This window comes from Morone saxatilis, unplaced genomic scaffold, assembly GCF_004916995.1.
Source record: "Morone saxatilis isolate NCDOM2014 unplaced genomic scaffold, NCSU_SB_2.0 Contig5, whole genome shotgun sequence".
NCBI lineage: Eukaryota > Metazoa > Chordata > Actinopteri > Moronidae > Morone > Morone saxatilis.
This window is the reverse complement of record NW_023340095.1, coordinates 20,786,157-20,806,189: the sequence shown is the minus strand read 5'-3', so window position 1 is coordinate 20,806,189 and position 20,033 is coordinate 20,786,157. Positions and strand designations below refer to the sequence as shown.

At 40.3% G+C, this 20,033-nt stretch overlaps 1 protein-coding gene across 2 annotated transcripts in view; it reads left to right on the top strand.

Annotated features, from left to right (window-relative positions):
• The window catches only part of sema5ba (sema domain, seven thrombospondin repeats (type 1 and type 1-like), transmembrane domain (TM) and short cytoplasmic domain, (semaphorin) 5Ba), a 161,264-nt gene that overhangs the window by 112,386 nt on the left and 28,845 nt on the right, over nucleotides 1-20,033 (top strand). For both annotated transcript variants that reach the window (XM_035676541.1, XM_035676540.1), the window contains exons 9-12: nucleotides 5,077-5,362; nucleotides 15,704-15,839; nucleotides 16,992-17,199; nucleotides 17,360-17,567. In XM_035676541.1, the coding sequence (XP_035532434.1) occupies nucleotides 5,077-5,362; nucleotides 15,704-15,839; nucleotides 16,992-17,199; nucleotides 17,360-17,567 (838 nt within the window). The remainder of the gene's footprint in view (nucleotides 1-5,076; nucleotides 5,363-15,703; nucleotides 15,840-16,991; nucleotides 17,200-17,359; nucleotides 17,568-20,033) is intronic.

The window sequence follows — 20,033 nt, the reverse complement described above, 5'->3', positions numbered from 1 at the left end:
CCACTGGAAGAGGCTGTCATGCACCGCCTTTGATATGCAGAAACAATTAGATTACTGGATTGATGGAAATATAGAGAAAAGCAAAGTGTGAGGAGTTATGTTAGGCATCCATTGTTCTTGAAGTAAATATTAAATTAATTTTTTAGACAATGTTAGTTGACTGACAGTTGAAGCACTTTAAGACTTTTTTCCCACATTTTTTGATGAATAACATCCAACATTTTGACTTGAACCTGACCCAATGCTATATTTTTGCTTCCCTCTTCTCATTGGACATTGAGAATCTACGTCCAACACATGACACACAGTCAGAGAAAGAGAGAGAGAAATTTCTTAATAAACAACATTTGAAAATAATAAAACCCCTCGCGAGCCTGAAGCATCACCCGACAAAATTAAATAAGAGCAGAAGTCTGCTGCAGCCAAAGTGGTGCTTGTGTGTGAGAGGAGATGAGACAAGAACAAAAAAGTTTGAAAAAGTGAAAATGCATTCGATTGATTTAAATTCACATGTCTGTTTTTAAATTAAATTATTATTTTCAGTTATTCTCAACTAATCCATTATTACTATAAATTGTAATAAAATGCCCTTCACAATCCCAGAGTCCAAGGGGATCTCTGACCAGCAGTTGAAAACCCCCAAATATTCACTTTACAATGAAATAAAACTGAGAAAAGCAGCAAAGCCTCACCAAATGCTTCACGTTTTATGCTTGATTAAAACGTAATCGATTAATTTTGTGTCATTAATCAACCAATCCGCAGCACTTAATGTAACAAACAAATATTTACATATGTCAGGCCAGTTGTGTTATGATGAGAATGAGGTTGTGAAAGATTCAGACTGTATAAAGTTGGCCAGAATAAAGGAGAATTGAATGCAAGCAAAGATGGTAGGTGGGAGAGTGGGAAGGTGTGTGTGTGATGGTGGTGGTGAGAGAGAAGGGATGAGAGAGTTGCAGGCCAGGGAAGAAGATGAGGATGAGAGGGAAGCAGAGAAGATAGACTGAGGAGTCAGTGAGCGATGTAATTATTCCTCACGGCAGGGAGAGGGTGAAATTACAACACACAGCGGGCTTCACACCACGAAGGGACTCTGCCTGTGTGCATGTGAGTGTGTGCTTTAGTGTATATATATATATATATATATATATGTATGTATGTATGTATTTAGGCTGTATACAAGCTGCATCTGCTTTTTTGTGTGTCCAAGTTATATGTGTTTGTGTGTGTGTGTGTTTGAGAACAACACACAAAGAGAGTATGTGGGAGGGAAAAAGATTTGTAGCAAAGTAGATAGTGTCCTCATCAGCATAATCACAGCTGGCTGCACACACAAGTCAGACACACATGTTGCGCTCCACTTTAGCAAGACACACACACACAGCCATGCCATTACAGACAAAGCCTGCTTTGCTTCATGGCTTCTGTGAGGGTTATGGAGTTGCGTTCCCGGTGGATTTGGGGTGTGAATGAAAATCTCATTTCCAGCTCTAAGCCTCTCCAGTTCAGGGGAACCGAAGGCAGGGAGGGGGTCCTGGATCTAATCAATCTGTTCCCTTATTGGATTGGTAGCCTGCCAGGCACCGACCAACAGTGTCCCATCATGCATCTGAATGACACGGGGAGCTATAAAGTTTCCTGTGAAATAATCTAAACAATTTCTCTGTACTTCTCTCAATCCCCCAAAGACTTCGTATGTAACAACATATTTATTCCCTCTCACTCTCCTCTCAATAAAAAGTGTGCGTTATAGTGTGTGTGTATATACTGTAGTCCAAAATAAATACATACAAACACAATTTTTATACATCTAATTTGCATTAGCCAAATACTTTTGGGTGCCCAGGTTGTTTTATTTGTATAACAAGTAAACGTTCATATCGAACTGTTCACTGCCAACACAAACTCTTCATACTGAATGTATCTGCAAAATGTTTCACGTTTCATTTGTTTTCCCTACTCCTGGCAAATAGAACATAGCTTCAGTTTAGGTTGCTGGTAACCGCTATTTCACTCATGCTGCAAAATCATGAGCTGCTTTGCTACTAGCTGACTAGTAACATCCTATCATATTCATACAGGTGTTTACAGTGGCCATTATAACATGACACTTTTAATCTGCTGATATCTTCCTTATATGCGAAGCCCTCCGTTTTGACTTTATTGAGATTTAATATGTTTATTAGTGTGGATTAGTTCTCCAGCAGAATCCCGGACTCGAACCAGATTTAACTGTATAATCATTAGTTATAAATGTATATAAATAGAAGTGTATCTCACTAGAATGAAGAATGATTCATGTTTTTATGGTTATGTTCTGCCAACTCAAAGTACTTGGTTAAGGCTAGGGGAAGATTTGAAAAATTAAGTTGGATGAGTTGACTATTTCAATAACCATAACCATGATCATTTTCCTAATGTTAACCAAATGCTGTAGTCACTTAAATCCAGCAACACATGGGACACAGAACCTCAGTCTCCAGTGTGCTTTGTATGCATGAGACTTCTGTGCAGTGCAAGGAAAAAGAGTTGACAGTAAACATAATCCAGGCAGAAAGTACATTTTCCCCAAAACCTATTTGGCAAAACCAATTAGTAGTACAGAAGCATGTTTTGTTAGAGATAGAGTTGGACTTTTTTACTTGCTTATTCGTGCATTCTTTTTTTAAAATATTCAAGGCTCCAAACCTAACTAAATACAAAAAAACAAAAAACAAAATGCAACAAGTATAGTGAGCGGAAAACACAAAATTAATAAAGACTAAATACAAATAGTCCTGTTTGGACATAATCAAGCTATAAGGCATTAACAATCCTCCTATTATTAACAGATCATTTTGCATTCCTGCAGGAAGTGTTTATATGAATATTAAATAGCCTTGCTCTTTATACTGTAACTGTGTTTGATCTACAGTGTCATGTGATGTTAGCGATGGCAGCTTCACTCCTCCAGCACCCAACCCGCTTGCCAGATTGAACAATCTGTTTACCACTCAGCAGGATGCTGGAAAAACTCTATCCGTCACATTTGCACCCACGCAGCTTCAGTAATATTATGCAGAATCTGTCAGCTCCACCTGCCCTTTGCCTGACACACGTACAGTATGCATAAACACAGGTATGCAAACACAGAAAGACTCTGGTGTACATCCACATAGCGGCTCAGGCATGCTGTATATACACATTATCCCTAGCTACGTAGCTGACACACGCATAAACAACAATTAGCTCTTTCATGTGGCCATAAGCTGTAGGGAAAGTAGCAGGTACCAACACATTATGATGGTTGTCTCTTTAGCCGCTGTTGCAGTAGATGACAGTGACCCAACAGGCGTGACACCACCTCACTTGTTCATCTGCAGGCTTGTTAGCACAAATTCTATTTCTGAATGGGGATGTACATTACAGTGAATAGCTTGAGAAGTTGTTTTTTGTCACAGATATACACGATCAATGATACCTTTGGATGTCATGCATAATATTAATAACAATGATAATGAATCTGCTGGGTTTGTTTCTTTCTGTAATGACATTGCTCGTTAAGCCTTTGATTATAAATCTGGATCAAGGATGCACTAATGGGGGACTCCACTTCATTAAAGGTAAAGGTTGATTAGATCATGTGATAAATTAGCCACCACTGCCACATCCAACATCCACATTCTTGCACTATAAATATCAGACTGTGAGAACTTCTGCACTGACAGCAAATTTAATATATAACTTTAAATATATGACTATATAACTTAAGTCTCAAAAACACTCCCTCAGCTGAGCTGATTAGTCTCTTTGTTAAAAGTTGTCTTTCTAAGCCACAAGTGCCTTCACATGCGGTCGATCAAAACCACAGGTTGTTGTTTTTTTATCATAGATGTTTTGTCCCTTCCAGCTCCATTTTAAAATCTTAATCTCTTATAAAAAGCTTGCTAGCCCCCTTCCATCATAGCTGTTAACAGGTCATGTCTACTTTGTTTATGGGAGTGCATGCATCAGTGCAAATCAAGGTTTATTCCTCCACTTGTGTTTGTGCTCGTGTGAAAGAGTGTATGATACCACTTGCGATAAATGGTCCCAGTGGGAAACTGAAGCGACAGCAGCAGAGGAGTAGGTCGTGTTTCATTGTTTCTGTACACAAGTAGTACTTGCCTAAAAGAAGAAAACACAGTAGTAGAAAACAGTAGAAAACAAAACTTGAGTGTGGTGAAGTCACAGTGAGCGCAGTGTCAAAACAGCACCGTGTTTCTTTTTTTAGATTGTTCACCTTAAAACTACAAAACAAATCAGAAATATGACAACAAGGTAGTCATTCTGTTCATAAAATTATAGCTTTATCCAGTGACAATTATTCAATTACTGACCTTGACCATGAGGTGTCTGCAGAAATGTCAGTCTACAAACATCTTGCTTAATTAGATACTAAAAAAGGTAAGCATGAATACGTGATTTAAGGTATTGGGGTGAACTGATCCTTTAAGACATTACAACTTTCAAGACTTTTATGTGAAACCTCCAAAAATCTAGACGTTAAATCAGCCCCGATGTGTTGGATGCAACACTGCATGGTTAAGCTCCCTGCACACTCACAGTGAATGAATTAGTATTCTGTGATGAGTCATGTGTTTACAAAGGATGACAGTAACGTCCCTCTTAAACTGTTATTCAGTCTGCTTTACGTGATAACCCACCCAGCAGGGAGGGTCATCAATCATTGGCTGTGTCACCCAGGGCAATAAAAGCAGCACGGGCATCCAGTTAAACAGACATAGCTCCATGGATTTACCATCAAAACATCAGACGGATTTATTAGTAACCATTTTTTCTCTCTTCCCTCCTTCCCTCTGCACCTTCTCCTCTTATTTACACATTTGACTTTGAGGCTCTCTTCTAGAACATCTTGAACAGGAGTGCCACAGTAGAATTTCCAAGTTTTTATTGCAATCAATAATAAGGAGTACAGGGGTCAAAGCAGCAACATCTAGAAGATAAATGTTGCAAATATTTCTATTTCCCTGGAGTCACTGTGTAATGATCCTCTCCCATCCCTGCCTTGTCCCTTCTCCTTCCTCCCGGCAGAGCCCCACTTCATCTCAGCCTACGACATTGGCCTCTTCACCTTCTTCTTCCTGAGGGAGAACGCAGTGGAGCATGACTGCGGCAAGACGGTCTACTCCCGAGTGGCGCGAGTCTGCAAGAACGACATCGGCGGGCGATTCCTCCTGGAGGACACCTGGACCACTTTCATGAAGGCGAGGCTCAACTGCTCCCGCTCCGGGGAGATCCCATTCTACTACAACGAGCTGCAGAGCACCTTCTACTTGCCCGAGCAAGACCTCATCTATGGCATCTTCACGACCAATGTGTGAGTGAACATATTAGAGCACTGCACCCATCTACACATGCACACCATGAGGTTTTTGATTGAAGGAAACCAATTATGGTTTATTATTTGATATCTTTTAAACATAAATGATGCGGTTCTACCTTAGTGCCCTCTTGCTGTTATACTAAGTATGTATTCTTGACACAATAGTGCCTCTTAACAATAATGCAATTTGAATGATTTGTCTCAGTCCATCATCTTCTACTTGTTAATTGCAGTTAGTTAACCATTAGTTACCTTCTCACTTACAGTCTTCATTATTCGCCCCCCAAGTACCACAGTGAAGATTGGGGAGGCCGCATAGAGATGGTTTCAGTGGGATGTTTGCTTTGAAGTGATATGTAAGAGACAAATTACTTCTGTGGTAATTAAATTAGGCTTAGTAAACTGTGCAGATTATTTTTGTTTTCTCCAGAGATCCATCGGGGAACTTTCTGAAGTGAAACTTTCCGACTAAAACGCCATCCTTGTCCTTATTCATCTTTAGCCAGGATGGTTCGGTTTGGGTACATACGTTGTCACAGGTCATAGGTCAGCATCCACAGGAAGTAAGCAAAACACAGCTGCGTTCATTTTTTAAACCGCTTTAAATATTTCGAATCAATCGCTAAAATTAACAGGTGCATTTTTACAGCTCTAGTGTCAAGATACTTTATTTGAACTGGCGTCGAATCAGAGCACAGGATTCAGACATTTCAAAGTTTGAACATCTACTTGTCCAGAGCAGGGTTGAATGTTTCCTTCTGATGTTTAATTCTATATTATATACATTATATATAATCAGTTCCATAGATCATGTGGTAAAAATGTATCCAAATCCAAATGAGTACACCTGTAAGGAAGCATACATGACCATCTTTATAGTGCTGACTCTTTGGATAGTACTTCAATGTCAGCAAAGGAACCATGTTATCTCCTCTTGATACTTATTTAAAAAGTTCAGTTACTTTTATGATTACTCTTCTGGGAGCATCTATTACACACTTTACAGTCATCAAATTGGCAGTCGTATACTTCCTAAAGGGCTTATTTCAGATAATTAATCTTAATAAGCATGAATAACAGTGGTAAACTGATACAGCATTTATGCTATAATTTAAATTCAATAGAATATAACTGAGGGAATTCATACAGAAAAATGACATTTATCATCTACTTTAGCTCAGGGTGTGCAGATCATGAAAACAAATTGGGGAATGAAGGTGGGGATATTTTTAGATCCGTTCATCTGTATAGACACTGTAGAAAGTAAAATGATTGTAATATAATCCTTATCCATGCATTACTCCTCCACTTTGCCCTCACTGTTGAATACAAAAAGCTGAACAACCCACCAAAACAAGCTGCAGCTGTGCTGAAGAGCCCTTTCAGCACCAACAAGAATATTAATGGGGGAACAGTGACACACACACCAAAACACTTCAGCTCCAACTTCTTATCATTTAGCCCTCAGACTTCAGCACTTCATAAGGCTTGGTACTCAGACATTTTCCCACCTATACGGAGACAGAAAATTTCCAGAGTTTATAGCCTCCCTGCTGCTGCTAATGATCAGTGTGGATGCATGCAGCTCTCAGTCGGGCTGGATATGCAGACTGACTCACACTCCCTCTGGTGTTTGATTGCTCCAGGTGGGGTTGTCACACACTTCATTACAGTGAGGAAACACTCAGAGCCAGAGTGTGCAGATTAGAGCTCTTGTTATGCTTTTTATGTTTAGTAAAAGTGTAATTGCATCACATTTTGCCTGAGCAGAGAACGTCGCCTTCTGTCAGTTGTCTGTCCAAAAGCAAGATTGAGCAAGATATCCCCAAAGATGTTGTTATTAATAATTACTCTGCAGATTGACATGCAACTATGTATAAATATTTGTGGTCCGCAAAGGAATATCTGTAATTATTTTGGTGACCTTGTGATTTTTTATCTAGATGCATCATCAGGTTAAAGTTTCCCCTTGAGTAAATCTTTGGCCTGAGACAAACAGCAAAGTAAATACAGTATGTTGTGTATTCAGAATTGCTCCCAACACTTTTGTATTGTGCAGTGCAATGAACATTGCAGCCTCTAGGCTCCATTAGCAGGGCACTGGAGTAAAGTAAGAAGACAGTAAGTACACAGTAGACAGTAAGTCAAAGTTCAACATTTTAGGAAATATTCTTATATGCTTTCTTTTTAAGATTTAGAGGAGAAGAACAGTAACAGGGGAGTTATGGCCAACACACATTACACGTGGCTGTGACTGAATTGATGGAACACCTGACATATGAAACTGAGCTTTCCACACCTTATCAGCATTCTAAAAAAAGGCAGTTAAGATATGGGGTTGCACATTAAAAGATGCAGTCTGTTCGTTTAGTCACATGGCTGTTCGCAAATGATGCATGATTTTGTTCAGGCACTATCTCTCCCTATCCATATATCCCCACAAACAGAAATAACAGCCTCACTATGATAAGCAACAGAAAGGAAAACGGGAAGGTGAGAAATAAAGGGCAAGCATAAAGCAAATCTAAATGGAAACAGAAATGACTTTACTCGGTCTGTATTTCATTGTGGTTACGTACTAAATAAAATAATATACAGATATAAACAGCAGATTTAATGCACATGCTTTTATGTTTGGCAAGTCAAATCTGAAGTCATCACATCTGCGACTCGAGACTTTAGTCCAAGTCATGTGAAACTATTAAGAGTTGGTGGTGAGCACTGCTTGTGTGGCAAAGTGTTGTCTAACACTGTGTGAGCGCATGTTTGGTGTGTGGAGGTTTGTGTAGGCATGGGTCTACGATTGCGCGTGTGTGTCTGAGCAGGCATGGTGGTTGGTATTCCGATGTGTTCTGTGTTCTGTCAGGGGAGAAGTTGAATCCTGCCTCTCACCTTCTGCTCTCTCACCTGTTAAGCTGCTGGTATTCGCCACCACATGGCTGCTTTTCATCAGCCTGCAGCCATCTTTAACAAGAGAGAAAGAGAGAGTGAGGGGTGGTAAAGAGAGAAAACAAAAGAAAAGCCAGGGGGATAAAGAAAGAGAGAAAAGGGGAAGGAAATGAGAAGAGGTAATGAGAAAAATCAGCGAGCTCCAAGCTTTTGTCCGTCGTCCTTTGTCTCCTCCTTCCTTGCCCTTCCTTTCTGAAGCAACTCGTCGGCCCTCCCTCCAAAACCGCCTCCCTCATCGGGGTTGGTTATGTTAATGCAATCACCGCAAACACTGTCTCCATCTGTCTGGCCTAAATTGAACAGGCTCACAGCTGCTCCCAGGAGTTTGGGGCTGTAAAACAGAGCAGGAAGAGTTGGAACAGAGTACTTATCCTCTCTGTCTGCTCACGATCTGGGCCAGGTCTCAATACTGCAGAGTGACCTCCTCTCTCTCTGTTATCCTTTTCATATATCCTATGATCCTATGATGTTCTATAAATGACTAGGATGGCGTCCTATGTATTATTCATCCATTGTCTTCTGATTATTGATGAAGCAATCTGACAGTTAATCAACAGGGGAAACACAAATTTTGATTATTTATTAAAGGTCCAGTGTGTAACATTTAGGAGGATCTATTGGCAGAAATGGAATATAATATTCACAGGTATGTTTTCATTAGTGTATAATCTGCGAAACATAAGAATTGTTGAGTTTTTGTTATCTTAAGATGGGCTGTTGTTATCTACAGAGGCCACCACGTTGAACCGCTTTGTTTCTACTGTAGCCTAGAACGGACAAACCAAACACTGGCTCTAGGTAGGGTCTTTTTAAGGTTTTGTGGCCAGTGTGTGCAATCTCCAACTTTGCTAGATGCCACTAAATCCTACACACTGGTCCTTTAATTGTTTTAAGTCGTTCAAGAAAAATGTGGAAAGTTCCAGGTTGCCAAATGTGAGGATTTTCTGGTTTGCTGTGTTTTAGTTCATTGTAAATTAACGATCTTTGAGTTTTAGTTGGACAAAACCCAACACAAAAGCATTTTGAAGATGATACCAAACAATTAGAGATTCTACTTTAACAATTTAGTATCGCACTTCCAAAAGATTGGTTAAAAACACTGGATCCTAGTTTTACATTTTCCATAATGCAAATCAATAGCATCTCTAAGTTAGACCCCTTCTGCCTCATAAAAAAACCATGTGTTCACATCCTATGGCCTCAGTTTGTAACACAGGCTTTTTGTTAAAAAATACAAACATCATCAGGGTTGGTTATTTTTCTGACTTTGAAGCGCTCATCCAAAGCCACAGAAGATAGTACACAACTGTTTTCACTAGCTGAGCAGTACTTCTTATTAATGGGAAACTGATTTGGATTAGTAAAATTGGTGGAGTGTCCCTTTGAATCAGTCACTCAAAAAAAATAACATATAACAGATTAATCCATAATAGATTGAATCATTCCAGACCTACTTCAGAGGAGGAGAGAAGAGAGGAAGGAAAGAGTCAGCTGTAATTTTATTGAGAGGTGCACCAGCCATTGGAGCCTGTCGAGCGGTTATGTAGAGGAGGGTTTTAACATTCTATCAGAATAAGAACACTTAAGACCTCAGAGCACGACCGGGTCTTTTAATTAACTCCAGGCCCTTATTGGCAGGGTCCTTCTGTCGTGGGCTCGGAGGAGCAGCAAGATTCTTCTGCTGAGGTGTCTAACCTGCCATTACTAACTAATTATGAGCCTCCTTATCTATTTCTGGATGACTTCACTGACCCCTCCACTTTACTAGTTCTTATAGGGTCTCATATCTGAGAGGTTGGGGGTGGGATGAGGAGGAGTGATAAAACAACTGGTCTATTAATTGATTAATAGATTCACATAAAACTATTTGACACAATTATAAGAAGTGATTTATCTTTTAATTCATTTATGAGGCAAAGCTGCTAAACATTTACAGGTTCCATCTTCTCAAATGTGAGGATTTGCTGCTTTTGTCTGTTTGTTTAAAAAAGAAGAAGTAATCATTTGACTGGTTCCAGACCGACTAATCAGGGCTTCTAGGCAGGATTAAGAATAGTCAGCCATCTTTCTATCTGACAAGTGTGGATGAGATTGACACTGCTGTACAGGTTGCTTTAGGGGCCAAGTTGTGCTAGAAGAGAAGTATGTAATACCACATCAGAAGGCAAAAGTTTTTATAGCTTCTCCTAACTCAGCACTTTGTAACATTGTTAAGAAAACTGCTATATAAATAAAGTTTATTAACTGCCACACCCGAAAATGGGGTGAAAACCTATTAGAGAGGGAGGAGACGCAACTTTGTTAAATATGGGGATATCGGCACATTTTCAGACAGTCTCTTGGGGAAGGCGTTTATGTAAAGTGCCATAAAAAAGGCAGCTGGAAAAAGAAACCCTGCCTTCTTTTTCAGCCCCCTAACCTGACATCGGAAAGGTGTGGGGGGTAGAGGGGTTTCCGAAGCAGATCGACCCTCCTACAAGCACTTAGTGTATAAAGTATACCGGTGCCTTAAGTCAACTGACAGTAATAACAACTCTGAAAATGTCATATTTGTTTGATTATATTAAAAACTTTATATTTATTGTTCTTTGCAAGCTTTCATGTTAACTGAAAATCATTCATTTATGACTGGTTAGGGCAAAACAAAACTCAGTTTTTAAGTAGTAATCAGCTAACTGGAACATAATGTCAGGCTGAATAATGACATGAAATAAAATGGCAATCCAGTTCAATTATCAGGTTAAGTAATCATTAGTTGTAGCCCAATAAGGAGCTCAGTCTCATTAAACTTTTTCAACATCTCTTAGGGGGTTAAAATATGTGACTGACTCCACATGAGATCAGACTTGACATTGAGAAATGATATGCTGGGCAGCCAAGTGACGCAAGCCACATAACTGTACAATATTTCTGATTTTACGTGTCCTCCCATCATATCAACTTGCTGACATCAAATCTACCTTGAAATGAACTGCGGGGTCCCCAGTGGAAGACTGGGCCTGATTTGAATACAGTTTGACAGAATCTGCTGCTTGTGTACCAGCAGTTTTATCATTCATTTCACAGATATTCTTTCAATGTTTATTTGCACTCTGTTTGGTTTCTTTCACTTAGGGCCAATTTGCATTCAATTAGAAATACTGTGAAAAAAGGTCAAGCCAAGCTTAGACAGAACAAAAAACACTACAGTGATTACATTTAGTCTCTTAGATGGTTAACAGTGACATTATAATCAGGTGAACTGTGCACTTTTTGCAATAGCTCCAATCTAACACCTGGATTATTGTGCAACCTATTGAACCTGTGGTGCTTTATTGTTTAGTGTAGGTGTTGCTGACTCAGTCTGCCTCTGAATGTGACTGTTTTGGGCCAAAGCTGTTGCTTTTGCTGGCGTATTGTTGTGCAGTATAAAAATATGTATGGATAATCCTGGCAGCCTCACTTCAATTTCTGCTCCCTGCAGCCACGCAGCTCTGCTGAGTGGGCCCTTTTCCTTTTCTGCTGCGATGCAGGTATTCACTGGGGTTGAAACATTGGCCTTAATGTAGTTTTAGCTGTTCCTTTTTTCACATAAAATGAGGTTAGGCACATTGGCTAAAAACCTGGGGTTTCAGCTGGACTTTCTCTGCATTGACATGTGTATACAGTGCATGTGCAAATTATTACTTATTCATACTTCACGTTAAACATAAATGTTAAATAGAGAGGGTAGAAATACAGTCAGATAATTAGCACATTAAAAAATAACAGAAAAGAAAGCCTTAAAAAATATAGAAATATAGATGATGAGAATACCACAGGCATATTGCACTGAATAATAATATGGCAGATCATGTAGTCATGTTAACAATTAAATCAAAAAAGAAAAAAACAGTTTTGAGAATGAAGATGATTTAAAACCTATAGGACTGGGTTTAAAACGCGCAGTAGCAACTACACCAGTATCCAGTCTATAAAGATAAGGTTATTGAGTGAGATGCATATCAGCCACTTGTGTTTACCAGACAGACTCACTGCTGTTCTGATCTGTACTGATTGTAGCTTGCAGGGAGCAAAACAGCCAGGCTGAGCGAGGAGTTCATTACCTTTCTCACACCTCTTTTTTGGGCTGAACTGAACTACACATCCAATTGCTTGTGTGTTGTCTGTAGCAATGTTGTGTGGGTATCAGGCCAGCTGACAGTGGTAAAACAGGTATTCATTTCCTTAAATTGAAGTATATGGCATTATTATATATCTTTCTGTATGTCAACAAATCCTGTGAAAAGACTAAAACCAAAAATGGGTGTATGGTGCAAGCCAATCGTGACGTCACCCATTGATTTGTGGAGAACTGTTTTGCTACCTCAAGTTTAGCAGTGAGGCAGTCATCATGACAGAGCCAGCAGAGGTGGCGTACTGCGAGTTGAGCTGCTCTTATTGGCTGCGCAGTTTCGACTCGCCCGTAGCAGAAAACTATAGCGGTTTGCCTGGTCTCACACAGTCTCGTATTAACAGCACACTAAAATATGTTAGGCGAGAAATAGGCAGAATAGGCAGTGCAGTGACAGAATCTTGATTCATATTTGATCAGCACTGCTTAGTCTGACAGTTTTATTCGACTTTTGTGCGTTGAGCTGGACAGACTCACTGAGAATATCAATCACAAGGTAGCCACACCCTAAAACATACCCTGCTCTATTTACTCTAATTGAGACATTCATTTACAAAATGAACATCATGCTGTATGGAAGAACACTACAAACTAGCGATTGAGACCACAAACTCATTAGGAAACTGTTTACTGAGCTAATAAATCAAGTGAGAAGTTGGGTCGTTTCTCCATAAGACGCAATGACATCAGAGGTTGTTTTTTTTTTGCAGCCCATGGAGCTGCCTCCTGCTCGCCATTACATGGAATGCAGGTTTAGGACACTAACCACAAGACACAAACATTCTTGGCTTCACTTCATAGACCTGGAAGCTGTGTCCACTATATATACTGTCAATGGTATTACACAGAGAAATAAGATATATCAGACTTTGTATACACACACAGTACTTCAGTTCAGATCCAATATTTCAGATCAGTTCATTGTTGGCTTATGCCAGTTCTATAACACAGTGTATACATACTTGAAAATATACTTTACATTATTATTACTGATACATTTATTTGTAAGCGGCATTTTGATGTTTATGTATCTGAAGTTGATTTTTAACTATTGCTGTGTAGCAATACGGGATATGAAGATTTGTGAAAAGGTTTTAACAAATTGGTTCATAGCACAGAAAAGGAAACAGAAAGCTTGAGAGGTGAACAGGGACGAGTTCTGTAAAACAAAACAGAAAATCAAACAGTATTCCAGAGGACAACCAGTGACAGGATCAGGCTGGTGGAATGCAATGAATCACTTGAAGAAGGAGCTTCACTCATAATGAAAATGATCATCATGGAGCCGGTCCTCAGAGAGCGGCAGCAAACAGCATAGCAGATGTCAAACAGCTTTTCAATCACTTTCCTGGGCTTTTAAGCAGACTCAAAACATATGGGTTGCATCCATTAGTGCAATAGACTTTCAGTGCTGCCTTTCACTCTGTTCTCTTGGCATGTGCAGCGACCCACTGTCAAAGTAGAGATCTCAGATAATCTGGACAGTGTCAGACTTTCTGTGGTAGAGTTTGGCTTCAGTGGAAGCTGTAGCTACAGTACAACCACAAACCCACAGTTTAACTTCCTATTATGTCAAACTGTGTTTGTGCGCGGGTGTGAAAACTGACGTGGCTGCCGCTCACTTATTGAAGCTTATTTGCCTGTGGTTTCCTTCAGTTGGGGTTTGGTTACTGCCGGTTCACCACAGCACTCTCTCTGCTTCCCTGTCACTCTTGTCTCCAACCAGTGCCATTGAAAAAAGAGAGAAAAGGTCCTTTTACTGCAGTCCAGAAGCTGTTCTCTTCGGCAGCCTGCGAGTCAGTCAGTGAGCCACCTGTTTGGCCTCCCCAGTTGTTTAGCCAGAGCTCATTTGGAGCACTTTGCCACCCGGCAGTATTGCCAGAACACATTTGTTTTCTCACAATCTTGAACTGGGTCTAGTACTATTTAAAGCAAGAAACAACAAAAGCAATCTTAAGAGGTATAAAATGGGACATTATTCCCAGAAGAGGATGATCTATAAAGAGTTTGAAATTTCTATTAACCACCCAAGACTTTTGATTCATGCATTTTGTTATTAATCAGCCAAATCAGAAGGTGCTGATTGTGCAGATCACAAGAAGGTTTTAAAACTGAGAGTAAGTAACAAAGAATATAACTATGATATATAACTATAGGTAATAGAAAAAGAAAAATCCATTAAAATGTTTGCTGAGTTTTCTAAATCCATGGGCAGACAGGTAAAAACCCTAAACCATTTCCAAATTGTGAAAGAGTTTTTTCATCCATAAAAACTGTTCTAAAACATGTACAGAGCCAGTGATTTCTGAGTAGTCTGTAACCGCAGTAACTTTAAATATACAGTATGCATAGCTAATAGATGAGTGACTGTATCATGTGATAATTAATATAAATGGAATGAAAACCGAGCAAAAGCAGCCCAAGCGTAACAATTAGACATTTAGGTCTAACCACAACCATTTACCAAATCCTGAGACACAGCTTTTTTAGCAAGCAGCAGCCTTCACTGATTTATACATCACCCAAGGTACCGAAACGGCTCACAACCCCATGAAGTCCTTACAACAGTCTTTCTTTCTCTGCCTTGCTGTCTGAGTCTCTCTCTCTTTCTCACTATAATGTTATCACTCACTATCTTCTAACTGATGGTTTATCAGCATCCCACAAGCCATGCCAAGGCAGACGGCTGTTTACTGTGTTGTAAAAAGTCTGAGAGTGGTGCCGGGTGTATAGGCAAGGGGGAAAAAAACTGTCAGCAGTAGCAGGCGGTTAAGAAACTCATTACCTTGCAGCACATTATGGCCAAAGAGCGTCACGATAATAATTTTACTCATACTGCCAGTTTAGCCGGGGTTTACTCTCGTATGTGACACCTGTAAGGCAGCTCTGTGTGTGTGTGTTTGCACATAATCTGTGCGGCTGCCTCCTATATCCTCAGCTTAATACTGTCCCCATTCACTGTGCAGTGCTGATAGCATAGCTTAGCCTCCAGCTAAAGCAAGCCGACGTAGTGCCTGTTTAGTGCGGGTATAAATGATAGGACTTCCATTAAGAGGATGGAACACATTGCAGAATGGCTTTATTACACAGCTGGCCGCTGCTGATTTCTGATATGGCTTCACTTTATCTGCCAACATGTAAAGTGTTATGAATATTAGTGTTGAAATAATATCTTTACTTTTTTCTCTCTATCCCTGTCTGTCATTTTTCTCGCTGACTTTCTCTCTATAAAGCAACAGTATTGCAGCATCTGCGGTCTGTGCCTTCAACCTGAGCGCCATCACCCAGGCCTTCAACGGGCCCTTCCGCTCCCAGGAGAATCCTCGCTCCACCTGGCTTCCTACGCCCAACCCCATCCACAACTTCCAGGTTAGTTTAACCACTTGGACAATAGCCAATACATATGTCCAATCGCCCAACCCTAATATGACATTTCTGCAATTTTTTTCCACAAAAAAGGTGTCAAACTCTGACAATGCTTGCCCGTTTTACTAATCACTGCAGTTTTATGCATAGAAATAATCCAGTTCAGAACCAAGTCAAATCCAGCCTCAATCCCAACAAACAATGTAACTACAGTGGAAAGCACTTTGTTTTCCAAGAACTGGCAGTCAGGCTGCATCACTCCAATGAAAAGTTACTTCTTTTTTTTATAAGCAAAATTAAACCATCTCTAATCTAGTTTCTGAAACCTCTTGGTGTCTAGAGCTTGCTGGTGGTGCTACACAGCATGGCTGAAAGCACAAAAGTTACTTTATACAGTACACTGAATTGAAAAGTTACACGTGTGCATTCAACTACATGGCTAGCTAACTGCACAGGTTACCGACAATGGGCAGAAATGGCCACAAACAGTATCTGATATCCTAACAGATTCCTAAAGCTTTTTTTTTTCTCTTTGCTCTGATTATCACCTACATAACAACTAACTAAAAAACATTTTTGGTTTTCAGAAGAAAAAATATAATTATTATAAAATTATAATATCACACAGATAACAGATAACTAATAATATAGATATACCTACCAAAAAAGAAAAATCATTGTTATACTTCCAAAACTATCTACTGCTCTATAAACATCACCCAAAAATGGAATCTACCAACAGATCAATGTCTCATTTCAAGTCGCATAGAATGAGCAGAAGATGCAATCCACAGCTAAGCTCTGCAACACAAACAAAGCTTTCAGAAAGCTGTCATTTCATATTTATTCTCCTGTGCTGTCTCATTATTGTTGTTGCCGTGGCCACATCACAATCACACTGTAGTTTTGATCCCCTGAAAAAGTTTCAATTACTGAGAATAGAATTAAGAATTGAAACAATCTAGCCAGACACTGTGTATTGATTTGGTAAGTAGAATGATTGGAATGGTACTTCTCCATTGTTTGGTTTTTCTTTCTTTCGTCCGTTCTTTCTGCTTTCCTTTTTCCTTTTTCTGCATCCATACCACATTTTCACATCCTTTTCTGACACCTCACCCTTCTCTCATCTCTCACCCGATTGCCTTTCTTCTCCAGTGTGGTACAATAAATGACGAGGGTCCCAATGAGGGTTTGACGGAGCGCAGCCTGCAGGACGCCCAGCGGCTCTATCTGATGAACGACGTGGTCCAGCCAGAGTCTGTAGATCCGCTGGTCATGCAGGATGACGTTCGCTTCTCCAACCTGGTCGTGGACATTGTTCAGGGCATGGACACCCTCTACCATGTTATGTACATCAGCACAGGTGAGTAAAGGAGGATTAAAACTATACTTAATTTCACACACCTGACATATAGTATTTTATCTAAAATATATAACCTGAAAAAAAAAATGCATTAAGCTGAGAATAGCATTTAATTTGCCTGTTTACAAGGTCTTTCTGATATTCCTTCTTGTCCAATCAGAATATGGCACCATCTTAAAGGCACTGGCTACTCCCAATAAGAACCTACATGGCTGTTACTTGGAGGAGATGGAGCTTCTCCCATCTGGGGTGCAAGAACCAATCCTGAGCCTGCAGATCCTGCACAGCGACAGGTCGCTCTTTGTTGGCCTCAACAATCGAGTCCTGAAGATCCCGCTGGAGAGGTGCTCCACCTACAAAACTGAGACGTGAGTGTTACACAAAATTTCAACATCTAGGCCAAATATGATTCAGGCCAATCATATTACGTATCCCAGCTATCAAAGGGAACCTTAGTTTAGTCATTGTATAAAATGTAATACTCTGTAGTACCCAGGGTTGTCCAAAATCACGACTCAGCAAATCAATAGATTTACTGTACAAGCGCAGATTTTATGTTCTTTTGACAGACTTCATACTACTATGTGATTTTGTTTGGATGATTTCCATAATCCATACAAATATGAATGGCGATGGAGGTCAGTCTAAGTCTCATCTAAGTGCATTTTATCTCCTCACAACCCAGCACCGTCACATACTGCATGACCAAAGTCTACAAAAATCCACATTTGGATTCAGTTCATTGTAAATTGAAGATTGTGCAATATTTCTCACTTGTTCTACCATTGGAGTGCTGCTCATCATCAGTGTGCTCAGTGCTGCCACATGTGGTCGTAATTTAGATTACAACAGTCTATGCTTGTTGCAGTATAGTTTCTAGCTTCCAGTGGCAGCACTGAACACAATGCTGCACCTTTGATAAGTAGAATCATGGTCCTGACCCGGGCTAGCTCTAATGAGGCATCTGGGGGCTTAGTGGTTAACTGCATACTATTGTTGCAACGTCCCTGGTTCGAGTCTTGAAGGGACCTTTGTTTGCATGCCATTCCCTCCTCTCTCTTTCCTCTCATTTCCTGTCACCACTGCACTGTCTATTCTGATTTTTGCTGAGCTTTGAGGCTCCTTAAAGTCCCACCACAAGAATAAAGTGACTAGCCACACAAGTGACAGGAGTCCTCACTTTCTGAAGGCAGCCGTGCAGTATACACAGTGTATATTTAATTGTTCATTTTATGCATTTTGGCAGTGGATTCATTTGAACCTGGTTGGTCCTCTAGTGAAGGTAATTATCTGTCCTCAACTAGGATTAATGTCTGGAAGACCTCGCCTATAATCATTAAAGTCCTTTAACCAGACAAATGGCTGGGGCGGTATCTGCTCACAAGAGGAAATTAATTGTTGTGCTGGTTTTCTTTTTTTCAAATAATGAAGTTCTGTATAATACAGAGAGAGCACTGTTCTGGCTTTTGTTTGTCTGAATCAGAGGGTGAACAAAAAGTGTGTGTGAAGCTACCCTTGTACACTGCCAGAGAAGTTTCTCTGAAGGCATGTTTGTGTGTTAGAGAGCTACAAAGATGCAGAGAGAAAGAGAGAGGCCTTTTGCTCTGCCATCTCCAGCCTCAGTGTTATTCATGTGAAAATCTTCATCTTGAGGGTGAGCGAGGGGAGAAAAGCTCACTGGCTGTTTGTTCAACCTTCTGTATCTCATCAGTGCTCTCAATCAGGATCCTCAGCCGGCCACCTCAGTCCTTCAAAGTCAACTTCATTTTAGCATACAAATGGCTCGATGCTTGTGTGTGTGTGTGTGTGTGTGTGTGTGTGTGTGTGTGTGTGTCTCTGTATATGGAGGGCAGTCTACTCGGTGTGATTTGTGTGTGGGTTGGTGCTTGGACGAGTTCTCATATGCGCACTGCCTGATGAGTCAGCTCGCTATTTCTAGTAAATCCCAACTCCTAGACACATGGGAGCAGACTCACACACACACACACAGAGATCAGGTAGGGAAACCATTGCGTTTAATAAGATGTGAGTGAGACAGGCGAGATGAGAGAGAGACACAGAGAGGAACAGGAAGGGAGAGAAAAGCCAAGAGAAATACAGATACAGGGAGAAAAGCAGGGCGAGCAGCCAGAGTCCTATTTAAGACACAGTGGGGTGAAACGATAAGAAGAGTGGGCTCCAAGGGCACCAGAAGGGGGGAAGGAGGGGGTGAGGTAGGACGGGCCATTGTTAATCCAGTCTGCAATATTCTGCTCGCCTCTGTGGCTCGCTCACCCTTTCAAACACACTGCAGCCGAAGGCAAACTGAGCTGCAGTGTACGACCTGTCCGTCAGTGTGTCACCTGAGCTCCTCTGGAGGGACTCAAGCAAGCAGAAAAGGGCAGATGGCTGACAAGAGATTACAAAAAAAAGGAGGTCAGGTAGTGAATTAATGCACGGGGCAAAAAAATCGATTCACTTAAGTATTGTCCAACGTTTCATCATCCCTTAATGGGAATACAAGTTCAACTAATATTTACATAAACAGGTAATCTGTTGATTAGTGAAAAATGACTATTTCAATTAGCCAGAGCTAAAGGTGACAATTTACAATAGCTGGTTTTCACAGATAAACATTTCAAAACTCAGATGTTCAATTTACATTGATATAAACCAGAGAAAAGCATGAAATCCTCACATTCGAGAAGCTAGAGCGTTCTCCAGGAGATAAGCTTGTTTTACTGTTGTGTGTGCCACTACACACACATTATCACAGCAGAAGAAGCAATTACCCAAGGACAAAGAGGAGCAGCTTTCACTTTTGGTTGACGGGGTAGATTTTAACTTTGCTGAGC